The 13,847-nt window shown below is 42.1% G+C and overlaps 1 protein-coding gene across 3 annotated transcripts in view; it reads left to right on the forward strand.

Moving 5' to 3' along the window:
* The window catches only part of CARD11 (caspase recruitment domain family member 11), a 131,236-nt gene extending 119,557 nt beyond the window's left edge, over nt 1-11,679 (forward strand). For all 3 annotated transcript variants that reach the window (XM_027874772.1, XM_027874774.1, XM_027874773.1), the window contains 3 exons: nt 1,579-1,703; nt 5,296-5,411; nt 10,189-11,679. In XM_027874772.1, coding sequence (XP_027730573.1) covers nt 1,579-1,703; nt 5,296-5,411; nt 10,189-10,393 — 446 coding nt within the window. In that variant the 3' untranslated portion in view covers nt 10,394-11,679. The remainder of the gene's footprint in view (nt 1-1,578; nt 1,704-5,295; nt 5,412-10,188) is intronic.
* The last annotated feature ends 2,168 nt before the right edge of the window (nt 11,680-13,847 follow it).

Genomic DNA, 13,847 nt, shown 5'->3' on the forward strand with positions numbered 1-13,847 from the left:
TGTGTGTGTGTGTGTGTGTGTGTGTGTGTGTGTGTGTGTGTGTGTGTTTCTGGCAGAGTGTAAGTTCTTCTGAATCTTATTAAGTTGGAAAAGCTATAAGTCTAGGATAGACCATTTGTCATTCATAGGCACACACACACACACACAAGGGTGACTCTGTTTTATATTTATATTTATAAATATTCTAATGAATGAATAAATTAATAAATGAATGAATGAATGAATGAAGTGACTTTATCTCATATCCCGTATAGCAGAACAAGTGAGCAAACTCCCACCAGTGGGTTATGTTCAATGCTTATGGAAAGAGCAGTGACTCTGGAGTGAGAGTTTCTGGGTTCAAATCTTACCTTCAATGTTTATTACCTGTGTGACCTAGGGTAAATCACTTAATTTCCTTGGGCCTATTTCTTCATCTTTAAAGGAGGGGTTGAATTAGGTGGCTTCAGAGGTCGCCTCCAGCTCTAGGTCTAAGATCCTTTGAGAGAGAGGGGAGAAGAGACAGACAGAAAGGCAGAGAGAGATGGGGGAGAGAGATGGATGTGGAGTGTACCAATTTAGAGTCTTAGACAGTTGCCTGTCAGCACTGAGAGGTTAGATTACTTGCCCAGGGTCACACAGCCAATATGTGTCTGAGAAGGGACTTGAATCCAGATCAAGATGACTTTATACCAGCTCCCTATCCATGATGGTATACTGGCTCTTGTGAAAGATATGCATATTTTATGTATATATATGTATATATATATATATATATAGTGTGTGTATGTGTGTACATATGTGTGTATACACACACGTCAATTGTTTTCATATATATGACAATTTGTTGATACTTGGAATCATCCATGATTTTATTGGTCTGAGTACAGATCCTATCCCTTCCCCATTTTATGTGTTTTAACTTCATGAAACATTCTTCATCTGGTGACTGACCCTCTGGTGATGAGCTCTTCCATACTTAGCGAGTCTGGTCCGTGGCTACTAAAGATACAGGGGTGTGTGTGTGTGTGTGTGTGTGTGTGTGTGTGTGTGTGCCTATGAATGACAAATGGTCTATCCTAGACTTATACTTATAGCTTTTCCAACTTAATAAGATTCAGAAGAACTTACACTCTGCCAGCATAACTTTCAAGAATCCAAGGTCATCTCCATGTTACCATGGAGCTTAAGAATAGGTTATAAGGTCATACATGAAAACTGTCCAATGAGTGGGGTAGGCAATAAGTAAATGGTACAAGAGTCTAGAGGAGGAAAAGGTCATTGGGGGCTAGGCAGTGGGAAAGTTTTGGACAGCAGCGGTAGGAGATGATCTGAGCCTTTGAAGAATAGGCAGTACCCTGCATGTTATGCACTAGTAATGATATTTGCAAAGCATTCAATTAACTCATTTGAACCTCATAACAACCTTGTATAGTGAGTACTACAGGTGTTAGTATTCCCTTTTTACAGATGGGGAAACTGAGACTGAACTAGTTAGTGTCTAAGGTGGAATTTAAACACAGGTTTTCCTAATGTCAAGTCCATTGCTCTAGACATTATGCCTCACTACAACTAAAACCTTGTCTTTCTTCTCTCCAGATATTGTAACAAAGGAGGAGTTCCTGAGGAAAGAACGAACAGAAACCATCATCTTCTCCCGGGAAAAGAATCCAAATACTTTCGAATGCATTGTTCCTGCCAATATTGAAGCTGTAGCTGCCAAGGTGACCTAGGGTTGGATTTAGCCATCTGTGATCTATCTATGTATATGCATCTTTCTTTCTTACAAATCTAATGATGCATTTGCTACCATCTTGGTAAAGGCCAGAGTTGGTAGAGTTGTTCCTGTTTCTTTCCCTCTCATACTCCCAAGTTCTTACCCTCTTTTTTCCCCTTCTTTTTCATTGTTCCCTCTCCTCCTTTATGTCCAAATTTACTTTCCAATTGTACTAGCCTTTTCTCCTCCCTTTCTCCAGCTTCTCCATTGCCCTTGTGTACCGGACTTCAGTATGTGTTTATTTAGCAGAACCATCTTCTATTTTTAATGGTTTTCGGTGTTTGTGTCCTAGTTTGCATTGTTAGGTATGTGTGTGTCTGGTTGTGATAACAGGGCCAGAGATAGAGAAAATATGTGTCGGTGAGAGACAGACAAAGTGAGAGAGTTGGTGTCAGGCACGACATTTGCTGAACAAGTGAAAAGTGGGAGATTAGAATGGTCTTTGGCAGGGGATGAGAAAAAGTATATGTATACAATTTAAACAAACACTTTGGTTGTCCTGAAGTGCCCGTGCATTGTGGAGCCTATCAGTTCTAAGTATTAGGGCTATTCCTTACCCTAGAAAAGAAAAATGCTCAAATTGAGGCCAATGTCATTACTGTAGACTGTAGAAGACACAAGCTTTCAGGCTGTTTTTGGCCATTTCAATGAAATGGAACAATTACATACAGGTAAGTGGCTAGGCATTTTACATTTAATGCCTATCTCCTGTCTCCTTCCCATCTTGACACATAAGACAAAGACTTGGGTACAACTATTGATAAGCTTAGGCAGCTAGGCAGCACAGTGGATGGAGTGCGGAGCCTGGAGTCAGGAAAATCCAGCCTTAGACACTTACTAGCTGTGTGACCCTGGGCAAGTCACTTGACCCTGTTTGCCTCCGTTTTCTCATCTGTAAAATGAGCTGGAGAAGGAAATGGCACACCTTTCCAGTACCTTTGTCAAGAAAACCCCAAATGAGGTCATGAAGAGTCAGACATGCCTGAAAAATGACTAAACAAATCAGTAAGTTTACATACCATATACTATTATTTAGGGTTGTTCCCCTAATTTACTGAACTATGATGACAGTGGATTGGGGGCATGAGTGATAAAAATGACAAAGAAAGATAATTGGATGATAGGTTTGGAACCAGGAGGGACGCCAGCAGCCATCTACACCAGAGTTGTCAAACACACGGCCAGCAGGCCCATGCAGCTGCAATACTGTGGAGTGCCACCTGAACCAGATTAAAATGTAATTGGGAAATACTTAACAAATAAATAAAAATGTAGTTATCCCTTCCACATCGCAGGAATTAGGGGTGCAGCACCCCTGTCATCTGGAAAATCCTCGTGAAATTTTTTGGCCCTCCTTTCATACAAGAGCAGAAGTCTGAATTTTTTTCTTTTTCTATTATGGGTTGTTTACAGTACCTAATTGTAAAATTTGGGTTAAGTATTTGGTCATGGGCTCTGTGTCGTCTGCTGGCCTTTATGTGTTGTCTACAAAACTCCCAAAAAATTCCCATTTAATTTCTTATGCTGACCAAGATATACTGAAACCACAATGGGTAAAGTCATGGTGTAGAAGGGATGACTGTACAGGAAAACATAGAGAACATTACGTTTTAAAACCAAGTCAGTATGCAACCCACAGAGATCCTTATGTGCAGATTAATTACCCCCCATTTCTGTTTTCTATACGGTTTGACAGCATTGATCTAGACCAATGCCTTCATTTTACAGATGAGGAAACTGAGCCCCAGAAATATTAAGTGACCTGCTCTAGATCACATAGGTAGTCACAAAGGTTTGGGACCAAAATGACTTTTAGCTTAAAAGTGACTTCTATCGAATTCCAAAGGCATTTGTTGTTCAGTTGTTTTTCAGTTACGTCCATTACTTTGTGACCCCATTTGGGGTTTTCTTAGCAGAGTTACTGAAGTGGTTTGCCATTTCCTTCTCCAGCTCATTTAACAGATGAGGAAATGGAGGCAGACAAGGTTAAGTGACTTGCATAGGGTCACACAGCTAGTAAGTGTCTAAGGAAGGCCAGATTTGAACTCAGAAAGATGACTCTTCCTGACACCAGGCTAGTCCTGGCACTCTATCTACTACCTACCTAGCTTCACATTTCAAAAGGCATTAAATGCCAACTATATGTTAAAGATTGACAATAGAGTGACCTAGAGGAGGTCACTTAATAGATGGTCCATGGGGTCACAAAGAATGGGACACAATAATATGTCAAAGCCTGTGCTAGGCACTGGAAATACTATAAAAATGAGACAAATCTTGCCCTCAAGGAGCTTACATTCTTTTAGAGACAACATGTACACATATAAGTATATCCAAATTATAAATAGGATAAGTAGAAAGTAATTTCAGGGTGAAGCATGAGCAGCTGAGGGATCTAGAAACATCTCCTGTAGGAAACAGTTCTTGAGCTGAGCTTTGGAGGAAATGAGAGGTTCTCAAAAGTCGAGGCTAGAAGAGAGTTGCCCTCCAGGTATGGAGGACAAACTATGCAAAGGTATACAGATAGTATACTGAATTTTGGAATTGCTATTTTTGTTAAAAACATCAAGAAGGTTGGTTTAGCTAGACCACAGAGTATGTAAAGGTCAGTAATGTAAACTAAGACTGGAGTCTTTTTAAATGGCAACTATAGAAGTTAGTTCATATCTGATTCTCAAGGCAATAGGGAGCCTCTGGGCACAGCACCTACCTTGAAAAGTTTACATTCTACTAAGGGATATAACACATAAAAAGATAAGTACATACATGATTATTTGAGAAGAGAGAGCATTCCAACATTGGTTTCCCCTGGGAAGTAGCATATGAAATGAATCCTGGAGGAAGCCAAGGATTCTGAGAGGCACAAATGAGAAAGGAGTGTATTCCAAGCAGGCCTTCGCATGCTTAAGGCAAAAGAAGTCACTTCCTGATTAACCAGGAAGTTGCATTATAGTACCCTTTTAGAATTGTTGTGCCCATGTGCTGAAAAGAAACATATATATAATAGCCTTGAAGATAGGCTTGAAGAATTGACCAGCCCACCAAAATGTTCACCAGCCAGCCCACCTCTCAAGCCCTTTCTGCCCTGGTGCAGTCATCCCAGGAACACACTTAACAGCAGTCAGTATCATATATCTAAAGTACCACCCAGGGTCACCATCGGTCACCATTGCCATTTTGTATTAAAGAGTTTACTTATAGCCTAATTTATTTCAGACCCTGGGCTCCTGGTCTAACATGTATGGCTATGCTCTATAATGTATAGACATCTGAGGAGTATTAGGTGTATCTCTGGGGGTGTTGGTCTAAGTTGGATCTGTGCTTTCATTTTTCATCTCTAGCAAAAGGGTGCTTTTAGTTTCTGGTTTTCACTGGTTTCCCCAGCTGCTGAGACTGACACCAGCCTTTTTCCTGTGCCAGCTTCTCTGTTGGACATGCTGTCTGCCATTATATACTGGCACATGCATATACCAAGACATACATACACATGCAGTATGGAGATTTGTCCTCCAGTGACACTGTGATGGTTTTGTTTCTAGAATAAACACTGTCTGCTGGAAGCCGGGATAAGCTGCACAAAAGATTTGATCAAAGCAAAGATCTACCCCATTGTTCTCTTCATCAGAGTTTCAGAGAAGAACATCAAGAAATTCAGGTAATGTCTCAGGGAGTTTTACATTTTTGTGTGTCGACCAGCAATCCTGCCTGTAATCTGTGAAGCTCCCCCAGGAACTGCCTAAGGAAGCCTGCCTGGGCCTTTGGAATGCTTCATGCTCTCCCTGTTGGTGTGGCTGGCTTCCCAGATGCTACCCTAAACAGCCTCCCACTGCCCCTACCAGTGGCCCCCCTGATTAGTCCTTGCACAGAAGCCACCCCAAGCCGTATCACTCTATGTCCCCACATGCACCCCCCCACACCTCTTGCATACAGCTTGCTGAGTCCTGACTCTGCCTTTACCCGTACCCCACCCTCTACCCAGAATGCCCTCCTTTCTCGGCTTACCAAACTTCCTCAATTTAAAAAACCCTGCTTAGAGCTTGCTTCCTCTGCAAAGCCTTTCTTGATACTCCCATCACATGGCTGCATAGTTTCAGAGCACTTATGAACACAGAACACCTCAGCAGTGAAGTGGTGTCATGGAGAAAGCACTGGGTCTAAATCCTGAGCAGCTGGCTTGCCCTCCCTTAGTTTGTTCATTTTAAAAGGAGGATGAATCTCATGGCAGCTATCTCACAGGGTTGTTGTGAAGACCAAGTGATTTAAATATGTAAAACGCTTTGTAAATCTTAAAGTACTGTATAAGTGTCAGCTCGTATCAAGCAACAAGCATTTATTAAGCACCTACTGTGTGCCATGCACTGAAAATAAAAAGATAAAAATAAAACAATTCTTACCCTCAAGGAATTCATACTCTACTGGGGAAAACAACATATGCACATATAAGTAGAAACCAAATGTCTACTTAAATTCAAGGTAGAGAAGCAGAACGAAGTAGCGTACAGAAAGCTAGGCACAGAGTCAGGAAGATCTGCTTTCAAGGCCTATCTCTGACCCAGTGGCTGTTCAACTATGGGCAAATCACTTTACTTCTCACTGATGTAGGCAACTGTCTAGGGCAGCTAGGTGGCGCCATAATGCACAGCGTGCTGGGCCTGGGGTCAGGAAGGCTCATCTTCCTCAGTTTGAATCTGGCCTTACTAGCTGTGTGACCTTGGGCAAGTCACCTACCCCTGTTTGCCTCAGTTTCCTCATCTGTAAAAAGAGCTGGAAAAGGAAATGGCAAACCACTCCAGTATCTTTGCAAAGAAAACCCCAAATGAGGTCACAAGGAGTAGGAAACAACTAAACAACAAGAAGGCAACTCTCTAAGACTAAGCTTGAGAGCAGTTGCCCATCTACACTGATGGGAGGTTCCTCACCAGGGAGCTCTGTATACTGATGAAATCACTGAATGGAAAAAAAAGAAAAAAAAGAAAAAAATATATATATACAAGATAATTTAGGGGGCCAAAAGAGGAAGTAGTCAATCAGAAATATTAATAATGATTAATAATAATAACAACACATTAATTGTTAACATATGATAATATGTCACTAACATAATAACGATAATGATTATGATGATGATAGCTAACACTTATATATTACTTTAAGGTTTTCAAAGCACTTTACAAATATTATCTCATTTGACCCTATTATTATCCCCATTTTACAAATGAGGAAACTGAGGTTGAGAGAGGTCAAGTGACTTATATACTTATATTCATATCATTCTTATCATTATATAGTTTATATTATATTATTGATGATGATAATAGAATAACTGGCATTCATATAGTGCTTTAAAGTTTACAATGCTATTTCACTTTATCCTCACAACAACCTTGGGAGATAAGTGCTATTATTACCTCATTTTACAGATGAGGAAACTGAGACAGTCAAAGGTTGTAACTTGCCGAAGTAAAGAGATGGAACTTGAGTTGAACTAGAAGTAGGCTTGGCATTCTGAAATCCTGGACATAAAATGTTAAAGGTAGAGGACAACTGCTCAGGTTCTTAACCCCGAATCATGGAACTTGGAATTTTTTGGGGGGAGGGTCGTTTTGTTTGTTTTGTTTGTTTTGTTTTGTTTATTATCTTGACATAACTAAGTCCCAATTAGTGCTAATAATGAATTCCCAAGAAGTGGTCAGATTATTCAAATTCTCATCACATATTTCCTTTGGGCTAGAATGAATTACCATATTTTTACATGTAATTATAATTTCAAATAAGTACACATTTTATTAATGCAATCATTTCATGGGATTCATTATTTGCACTAATTGGGACTTTTTTATAACTATCTAGTAGAATTGGTTTCCTCTATAATTCTATGCACCTTATTTTTTTTGCATTCAAAAACATCATTCTGAGCAGGAGTCCATAGGTTTTACCAGGATGTCAAAGGAACTCAAGACACACACAGAAAGGTTAAAAATCCCTGCACTAGGGATCATCTTGTTTAGCCTTCTTATTTTAGCTATGAGGAAACCAAAAGCCTGGAGATTCATACCCAAGGTCTCAAAGCTGACTAACTAGTGGCAGAAGTGGGACTAAAACCCAAGTCTCCTGATTTGAAGGGTACCACATTGCTCTCTTTCAATATATTAACTGGCATTTTATTCTACACCTTTTCCCCCAAAACTTATCCAATAAACATTTCCAATCCAATAAACATTTATTAAGTACCTACTAAGTGCCAGGCACTGTGCTAAATGCTATAAGTAATAGGCTACTTGCCTATTGTGTTACTGGTTTGTGCTTCATTGGTGTTTTGGTATCTGTTTCATGGGAGTCCCCTATGGCACTGACTAGGAGAAAGATGGTTTCTGAAAGCCAGGCCCCTTCCCTACAGCCTTCCCTGCCCCCTGGTGTCCTGCTGGGATATACTGGGAGCAAAGAAGCCAACAAGTGTGACAGGGGCCAAGGCCAGGTAGAGCAAATATAAAAATTGCCTTTGGTGCAGCCTACACTGGGTAAGCAGGCATGGGGTAGGCAGCGGCAGTTGGAGTCCCTTTACTCCTCACAGACCCCTCAATTCCTACTCCATAGAGAAGCTATGAGATTCAAAAGAGACAACCTACACATAACACTTTGAACTCTTTAAAAGCTTTGTATAAATGTCAGTTATTATTCTACCAAGCTAGGAAAGTAAAGGTAGCTCACTGCCATAAACAAAGCATTGGCTTTGGGGGCCAGAGGACCCAAACTCAAATCTCTGCTCTGTCTATTAATCTCTATGTGAACTTGTCAAAGTTCCTTAGCCTCCCTGGGCCTCAGTTTTCTCATCTGTAAAATGAGGGAGTTGTACTCAATGTACACAAAGGTCTCTTCCAGATCTAAGTCTATGAACTATGAACCAGCACCATAAATGCACACATTCAGGATCCAGCAGAATATAAGCTGCTTGGGGGCAGGGACTGTTTTATTTTTATCTTTGTACCCCCCCCCCCCATGCCTATCACAATGTCTGGTAGACACTTGATAAATATTTGCTTTGTTTTATTGAATGGCAATATCACCATTTCCTGAATCTTTGAATTTTCTCAATACTTTTGTTCAGCCCCCCCAGTCTTGAACACTTTGTAACAATACCAATCAATTGGAAACATGCATTTATAATAATAATACTTAACATTTATGGAGTGCTTACTTTGTGTCAGGTTTTACAGTTATTATGTCATTTGACCCTCACAACAACCTTGTGCTATTATTGTCCCCATTTTATAGATGAGGAGAATGAGATAAACAGCAGTTAAGTGACTTGCCCAGGGTTACACAGCTAATAAGTGTCTGAAGCTAGATTTGAACTCAAGTCTTTGTGACCACAGGCCCAGCACTACCCACTTCACTGCCAAGTATTGTGCTAGGCACCAAGGGTATAAAGACAAAAATGATATAGTCCCTGCCTTCAGGAGGCTTACATTCTATCAGAGGAGAAAACATATACATATATAAATATATACAAAATAAATATAGGGGAATATCAGTTGAAGAACCAGCTATGCTATTATATACAGAGAGATGGTTTCAGAGGACTTGGGATTCAAGTCCTGACTCTGACACATTCTGATTGGGGGGGGAGGTGTTTTTTGTTGTTTTTGTTTTTGTTTTTTTTTTGTGGAGGCAATCAGGATTAAGTGACTTGCCCAGGGTCACACAGCTAGGATGTGTCTGAGGCCAGATTGGAACTCTGACTCTAGGACTTATGCTCTATCCACTGTACCACCTAGATGCCCCCCCCCCCCACACACACACACATTCTGGCAATGCGATCCTAGAGACTTCACTTAATCTCTCAGCAGCCCAGGTAGCTCCCTAAAATTATAAATTGCTGAGCAGGTGTTTATCTGCATTTATCTTGTCAAGTCACCAAGCATTTATTAAGCACCTACTATGTTCCAGGCACAGTGTTAAGCACTAAGAATACAAAGAAAGGGGGAAAAAAAATCATTCCTTCCTTCAAGGAGCTCACAGTCAAATGGAAGAGACAACATGCAAGCAGTTATATACAAACAAGATACATAAATGGGCATTGGGAGAAGGAGTTTGTTAATAGAGTTCTCTATGCCAAAGAAATTTCAGGTGTGATTCAGAATAATTGGAGGAAGGAGGCAATGGGAGCTGGGACAATCAATAAAGGAGGTGGCATTGGAATTGGGCTTTGAAAGACACTAGGGTTGCTAAGAAGTGGCTGGGGAGCATGGCCTCGTGTTCTAGGAATAGGGCCCTTGCATAAGGGCCCAAAGACAGAAGATGAAATGTGTGGGTGGACCTGTTACCACAACCATTGCCCTGGTCCTCTTTCCTGCCAAGGACGAGTTGGGGGACAAAGCAGTTTCTTTTACACGGGCACCATTGATTGTATGTCTGTTGTTCTTGGGCCGTAGGAAACTACTGCCTAGGCCAGAGACAGAGGAGGAATTTTTAAGGGTGTGCCGCCAGAAGGAGAAAGAGCTGGAAGCCCTCCCCTGCCTCTATGCCTCGGTGGAGGTGGACATGTGGAGCAGTGTGGAGGACCTGATCCGAGTTATCAAGGAGAAGATAGGAGAGGAGCAGCGCAAAACCATCTGGATTGATGAAGATCAGCTATAAAACAGGCCTCGTGTCCGACTGGACTTGTCAGCGATGCGCAGGCCCTGACCAAGCAGAGTTTGGGAGGGTAGAGCCCCCCAGGGCATTGCCTAGGGCTCCCCAATGCTTCTTTGCCAGCTCTGTTTTCAGGCTGCAGATGGAGCAGACACAGAGGGGAGGAGTTACTCGGGCCTGTGGGTAATGGGAGCCCCGGGGACTGAACTTCCACCTTGATAAGCAGCCCCACCATAAGATCCCATTTCCCTTCCCGCCCCCCAACCCACTCCTACCACCAGGGACAGCAGCAGCTGCTTTCACTGTGGGGATGGAAGAAAATGTAGGAGGGAGTTAGGAGCAATTTATTCCACGTACTGCCTGCACCCCATCTCAGTAGTTTACAGAAATCTTCAGGGAGACATGGACTCACAAAGGACACTGAACCCAAGATCTCTGGGTCCTCTCCCAGACCAGACTAGCATTTGAATGTAACTCACCAGGGACTCTGCTCTTTGCCTGGTCATACTGGGGTCCCCCAAAAGCAAGACCACTTCTCTCAACTGTGGTCCTTTCTGTGGGGTACTCATGTGGATAACCTGACCAGGCTGGAGTGAAAGAGGTATACCTCAGTGTACTGATGTTTATTTTTTTTTGCATTAAAGTCCCCCAGGCTCTCTGTTCTCCATCATTTCCATCTATTCTCTATCGTTCCTCCTTTTTCCAGTTGGCAGTAACTTTAAGCATCACCTATTTTCTCACCCTAACCCCTTCCCATTATTGTAAGTTTAATTCTGCATAGCATCTTTGTAAATTGTAGGATGAAAAGATCCCCTAGGTGGTAGGGAGGGTGCAGGCAGTCTCCCTATAATGTTAATTGCATGGTATTTATAGGACCACAGGGTCATAGACAGAGCTGGCAAGAACCTTAGAGGTCATCTAATCCAACCCCCTTGTTTTATAGAAGAAGAAACTGAATTCTAGAAAGGGACAATGACTGGCCAGGGTTACAAAGGTAATCAGTGACGGAGCTGGGATTTGGACCTCCAGGCCTCTTATTCATTCCTTGGCTCTTTTCCCCTACCGTGCTAATTCTCCATCAGTGTCTAACTGTAGAATCCTAGCATCATAGATTTAGAGCCAGCAGGGACCTCAGAAACCATAAATCCCAGTCTTTATCTCAGTTTCACTGTCTCCCACCCCCTGCACATTACCCGTCTACTTATCCAGGCACTCCTTTGAAAACCTCCACCACTAGGTTCAAGGCTCTGGACTTAAGCCATGAACTGAAAGAATAAACATTCTACACCCTTCTGGTTGCCTTTGTTTCATCCTTTTGAGAGAATCTGCCCAGACCAACCTTCCTTCCTCCCATTAACCAAAAAGCCAAAGAACTCTGTGCCAGAATTCCATGATCAGACGTGGTTTTTAAAAAAGCAGCAACTGGGCCCAACTAAACCCTTGGCTTTATTTTATAGGCCTGGATCATAGGATCATTGTGCCCAGCACATAGTAGGTGCTGAATAAATGCTTTCCCCTTCCCCTTTGAACCCTTCCTAAGTCCTGTATGTCCCTGGGTAAGTCACTTAACATCTCTGGGCCTTAGTTCTTCATCTGTAAAATAAAGGGGTTGGACCAGATCTCTATCTAAATCTATGATCCTATGATCCAGGCTTAAATCCAGGGTTTAGTTAGGCCCAATTGCTGCTTTTTGAAAACCATATCATCTTATTTGATCCTCACAACAACCTTGGGAGGTAGGTGTTATTATTTTCCCAATTTTGCAGAAGAGGAAATGAGGCAAACAGAGGTTAACTGACTTGTCCAGAATCACACAGTTAGTAAGCATCCAAGGTTGAATTTGAACTCAGGTCTTCCCACTACAGGCCCAGCACTCTTATCTAGCTGCCTGCTGACCCCCAGGTATTCCTTGGTCCAAGTACAGCACTCTACTCATTACACCACGTTGCCTCTCCGTATGTGGAGGAGTTTGAGGCAACAGATGACAATGAACTGAAGTGGTTCTAATCACCCATTTTCTCCCTCAGCCGTGACTGTGACTCCCTGGTCATAATATCCCCAACCATCCTCTACTTTGGGTAGAAAGACGGAAAGGTGAAAAAGAAGAAGGAACTAGGAAGCACACAAGAAAGGGAACATGGGAGGGAAAAGGAGGGAGCCAGGAACATTTGGAGCATTTTGCACCTACTTAGAAGTGGAGGAACAGGATTAAGGAGAAAAGAACTCCTCCACCTGCTAGGAAGTGTGTGGGGCTATTGTCAGGCTAGACAGCCTGGCTGCTTTTAAAATCCCTCTAGATTACTCTCACCCTATTTGTTCTCAATAAAACGAACAGTTTCTACTTGGGATATTTATTCTTGGTAGCATCAAGTCCATTTTGTCCTGTGCTGTGAAGCTCCCCTATCCTGTTTTTTTCCCTCATGGTTTAGCTTCTCCTCGTCCTGCAGATAGGACCTTCTGTCCTTTGGAGACTGCCAAAGATCTCCTTTTTTTCTATCTGCTTCTCTGGGGAATGATGGACTTTGCAGTAACAAACATAGGGCAGTAAACATGTGCTGTTGAAATTGAAAAGGACTCACTTTCCCATAATGCTCTGGGCCTGGGGTACAAATATTGCTATGAAAGAATTGGTTTTCCCATAATGCCACGGAACCCAAGGGCAGACATTGGTATGTATAAATGGAAGAAAGAAAACTGGTCAGGCGTGAAATCTTGGCAGGGCAACGTGGCATTGATCGGGGGCTTTGGCAGCCTCCAAGAGTACCCAAGCCACGTTGAGTGTGGGAGCTGTGGCCTTCTGGTCATGCTGTACAGAAGCATGAACACACAGAACCGGCGCTCAGGCAGAGCTGCCTTCTCCCAAGTCCCAACTACTCGCAGACTACTGGGACTTCCCCTATTGTTGCTGTGAATCTGTTTATGCCAACATGAGTGTATACCTCCCTTAGAAAGGAAAAGGACCTATCCTTTTGCTCAATGGTGCTCAGAACAGAACTCCAATTTTGTTTTTATGTGCTTCAAAAAGAGAAAAGATAGCATGTAATGGATATCCAAACTCTGAACTTGATTTGACTAAACAAATGAGTAAGAAAAAAAAAGCCATTTATTAAGCGCATGTTATATACTAGGCACCGTACTAGGCTCTGGAGATACTTTAAAAAAATTTTTTTTAATATAAAGAGTCCCAGTTCTCAAGGAGCTCATATTCCAACAAGTAAAGACAATACCTATAATACATACGGGGAGTGGCAATCCAAGAAAAGTATTTCATTCTGGGAAGTGGGAAGTGGAAGTGAGGGAAAAGATACATGGCGGCAGGCAGACTGTGAGGTAACCTGGCTGGCTGGCTAAATGGAATATGAAACTGAAACATGGTCTGGTGTCTAAGATCAGCCAGTAGATTAGTGAGCTAAGTGGGCTAGTTTGTATAAACCCAATCACCAATCTCCTGGGATGGGCC

Source organism: Vombatus ursinus, unplaced genomic scaffold, assembly GCF_900497805.2.
Source record: "Vombatus ursinus unplaced genomic scaffold, bare-nosed wombat genome assembly UNPS02014807.1, whole genome shotgun sequence".
Taxonomy (NCBI): Eukaryota; Metazoa; Chordata; class Mammalia; order Diprotodontia; family Vombatidae; genus Vombatus; species Vombatus ursinus.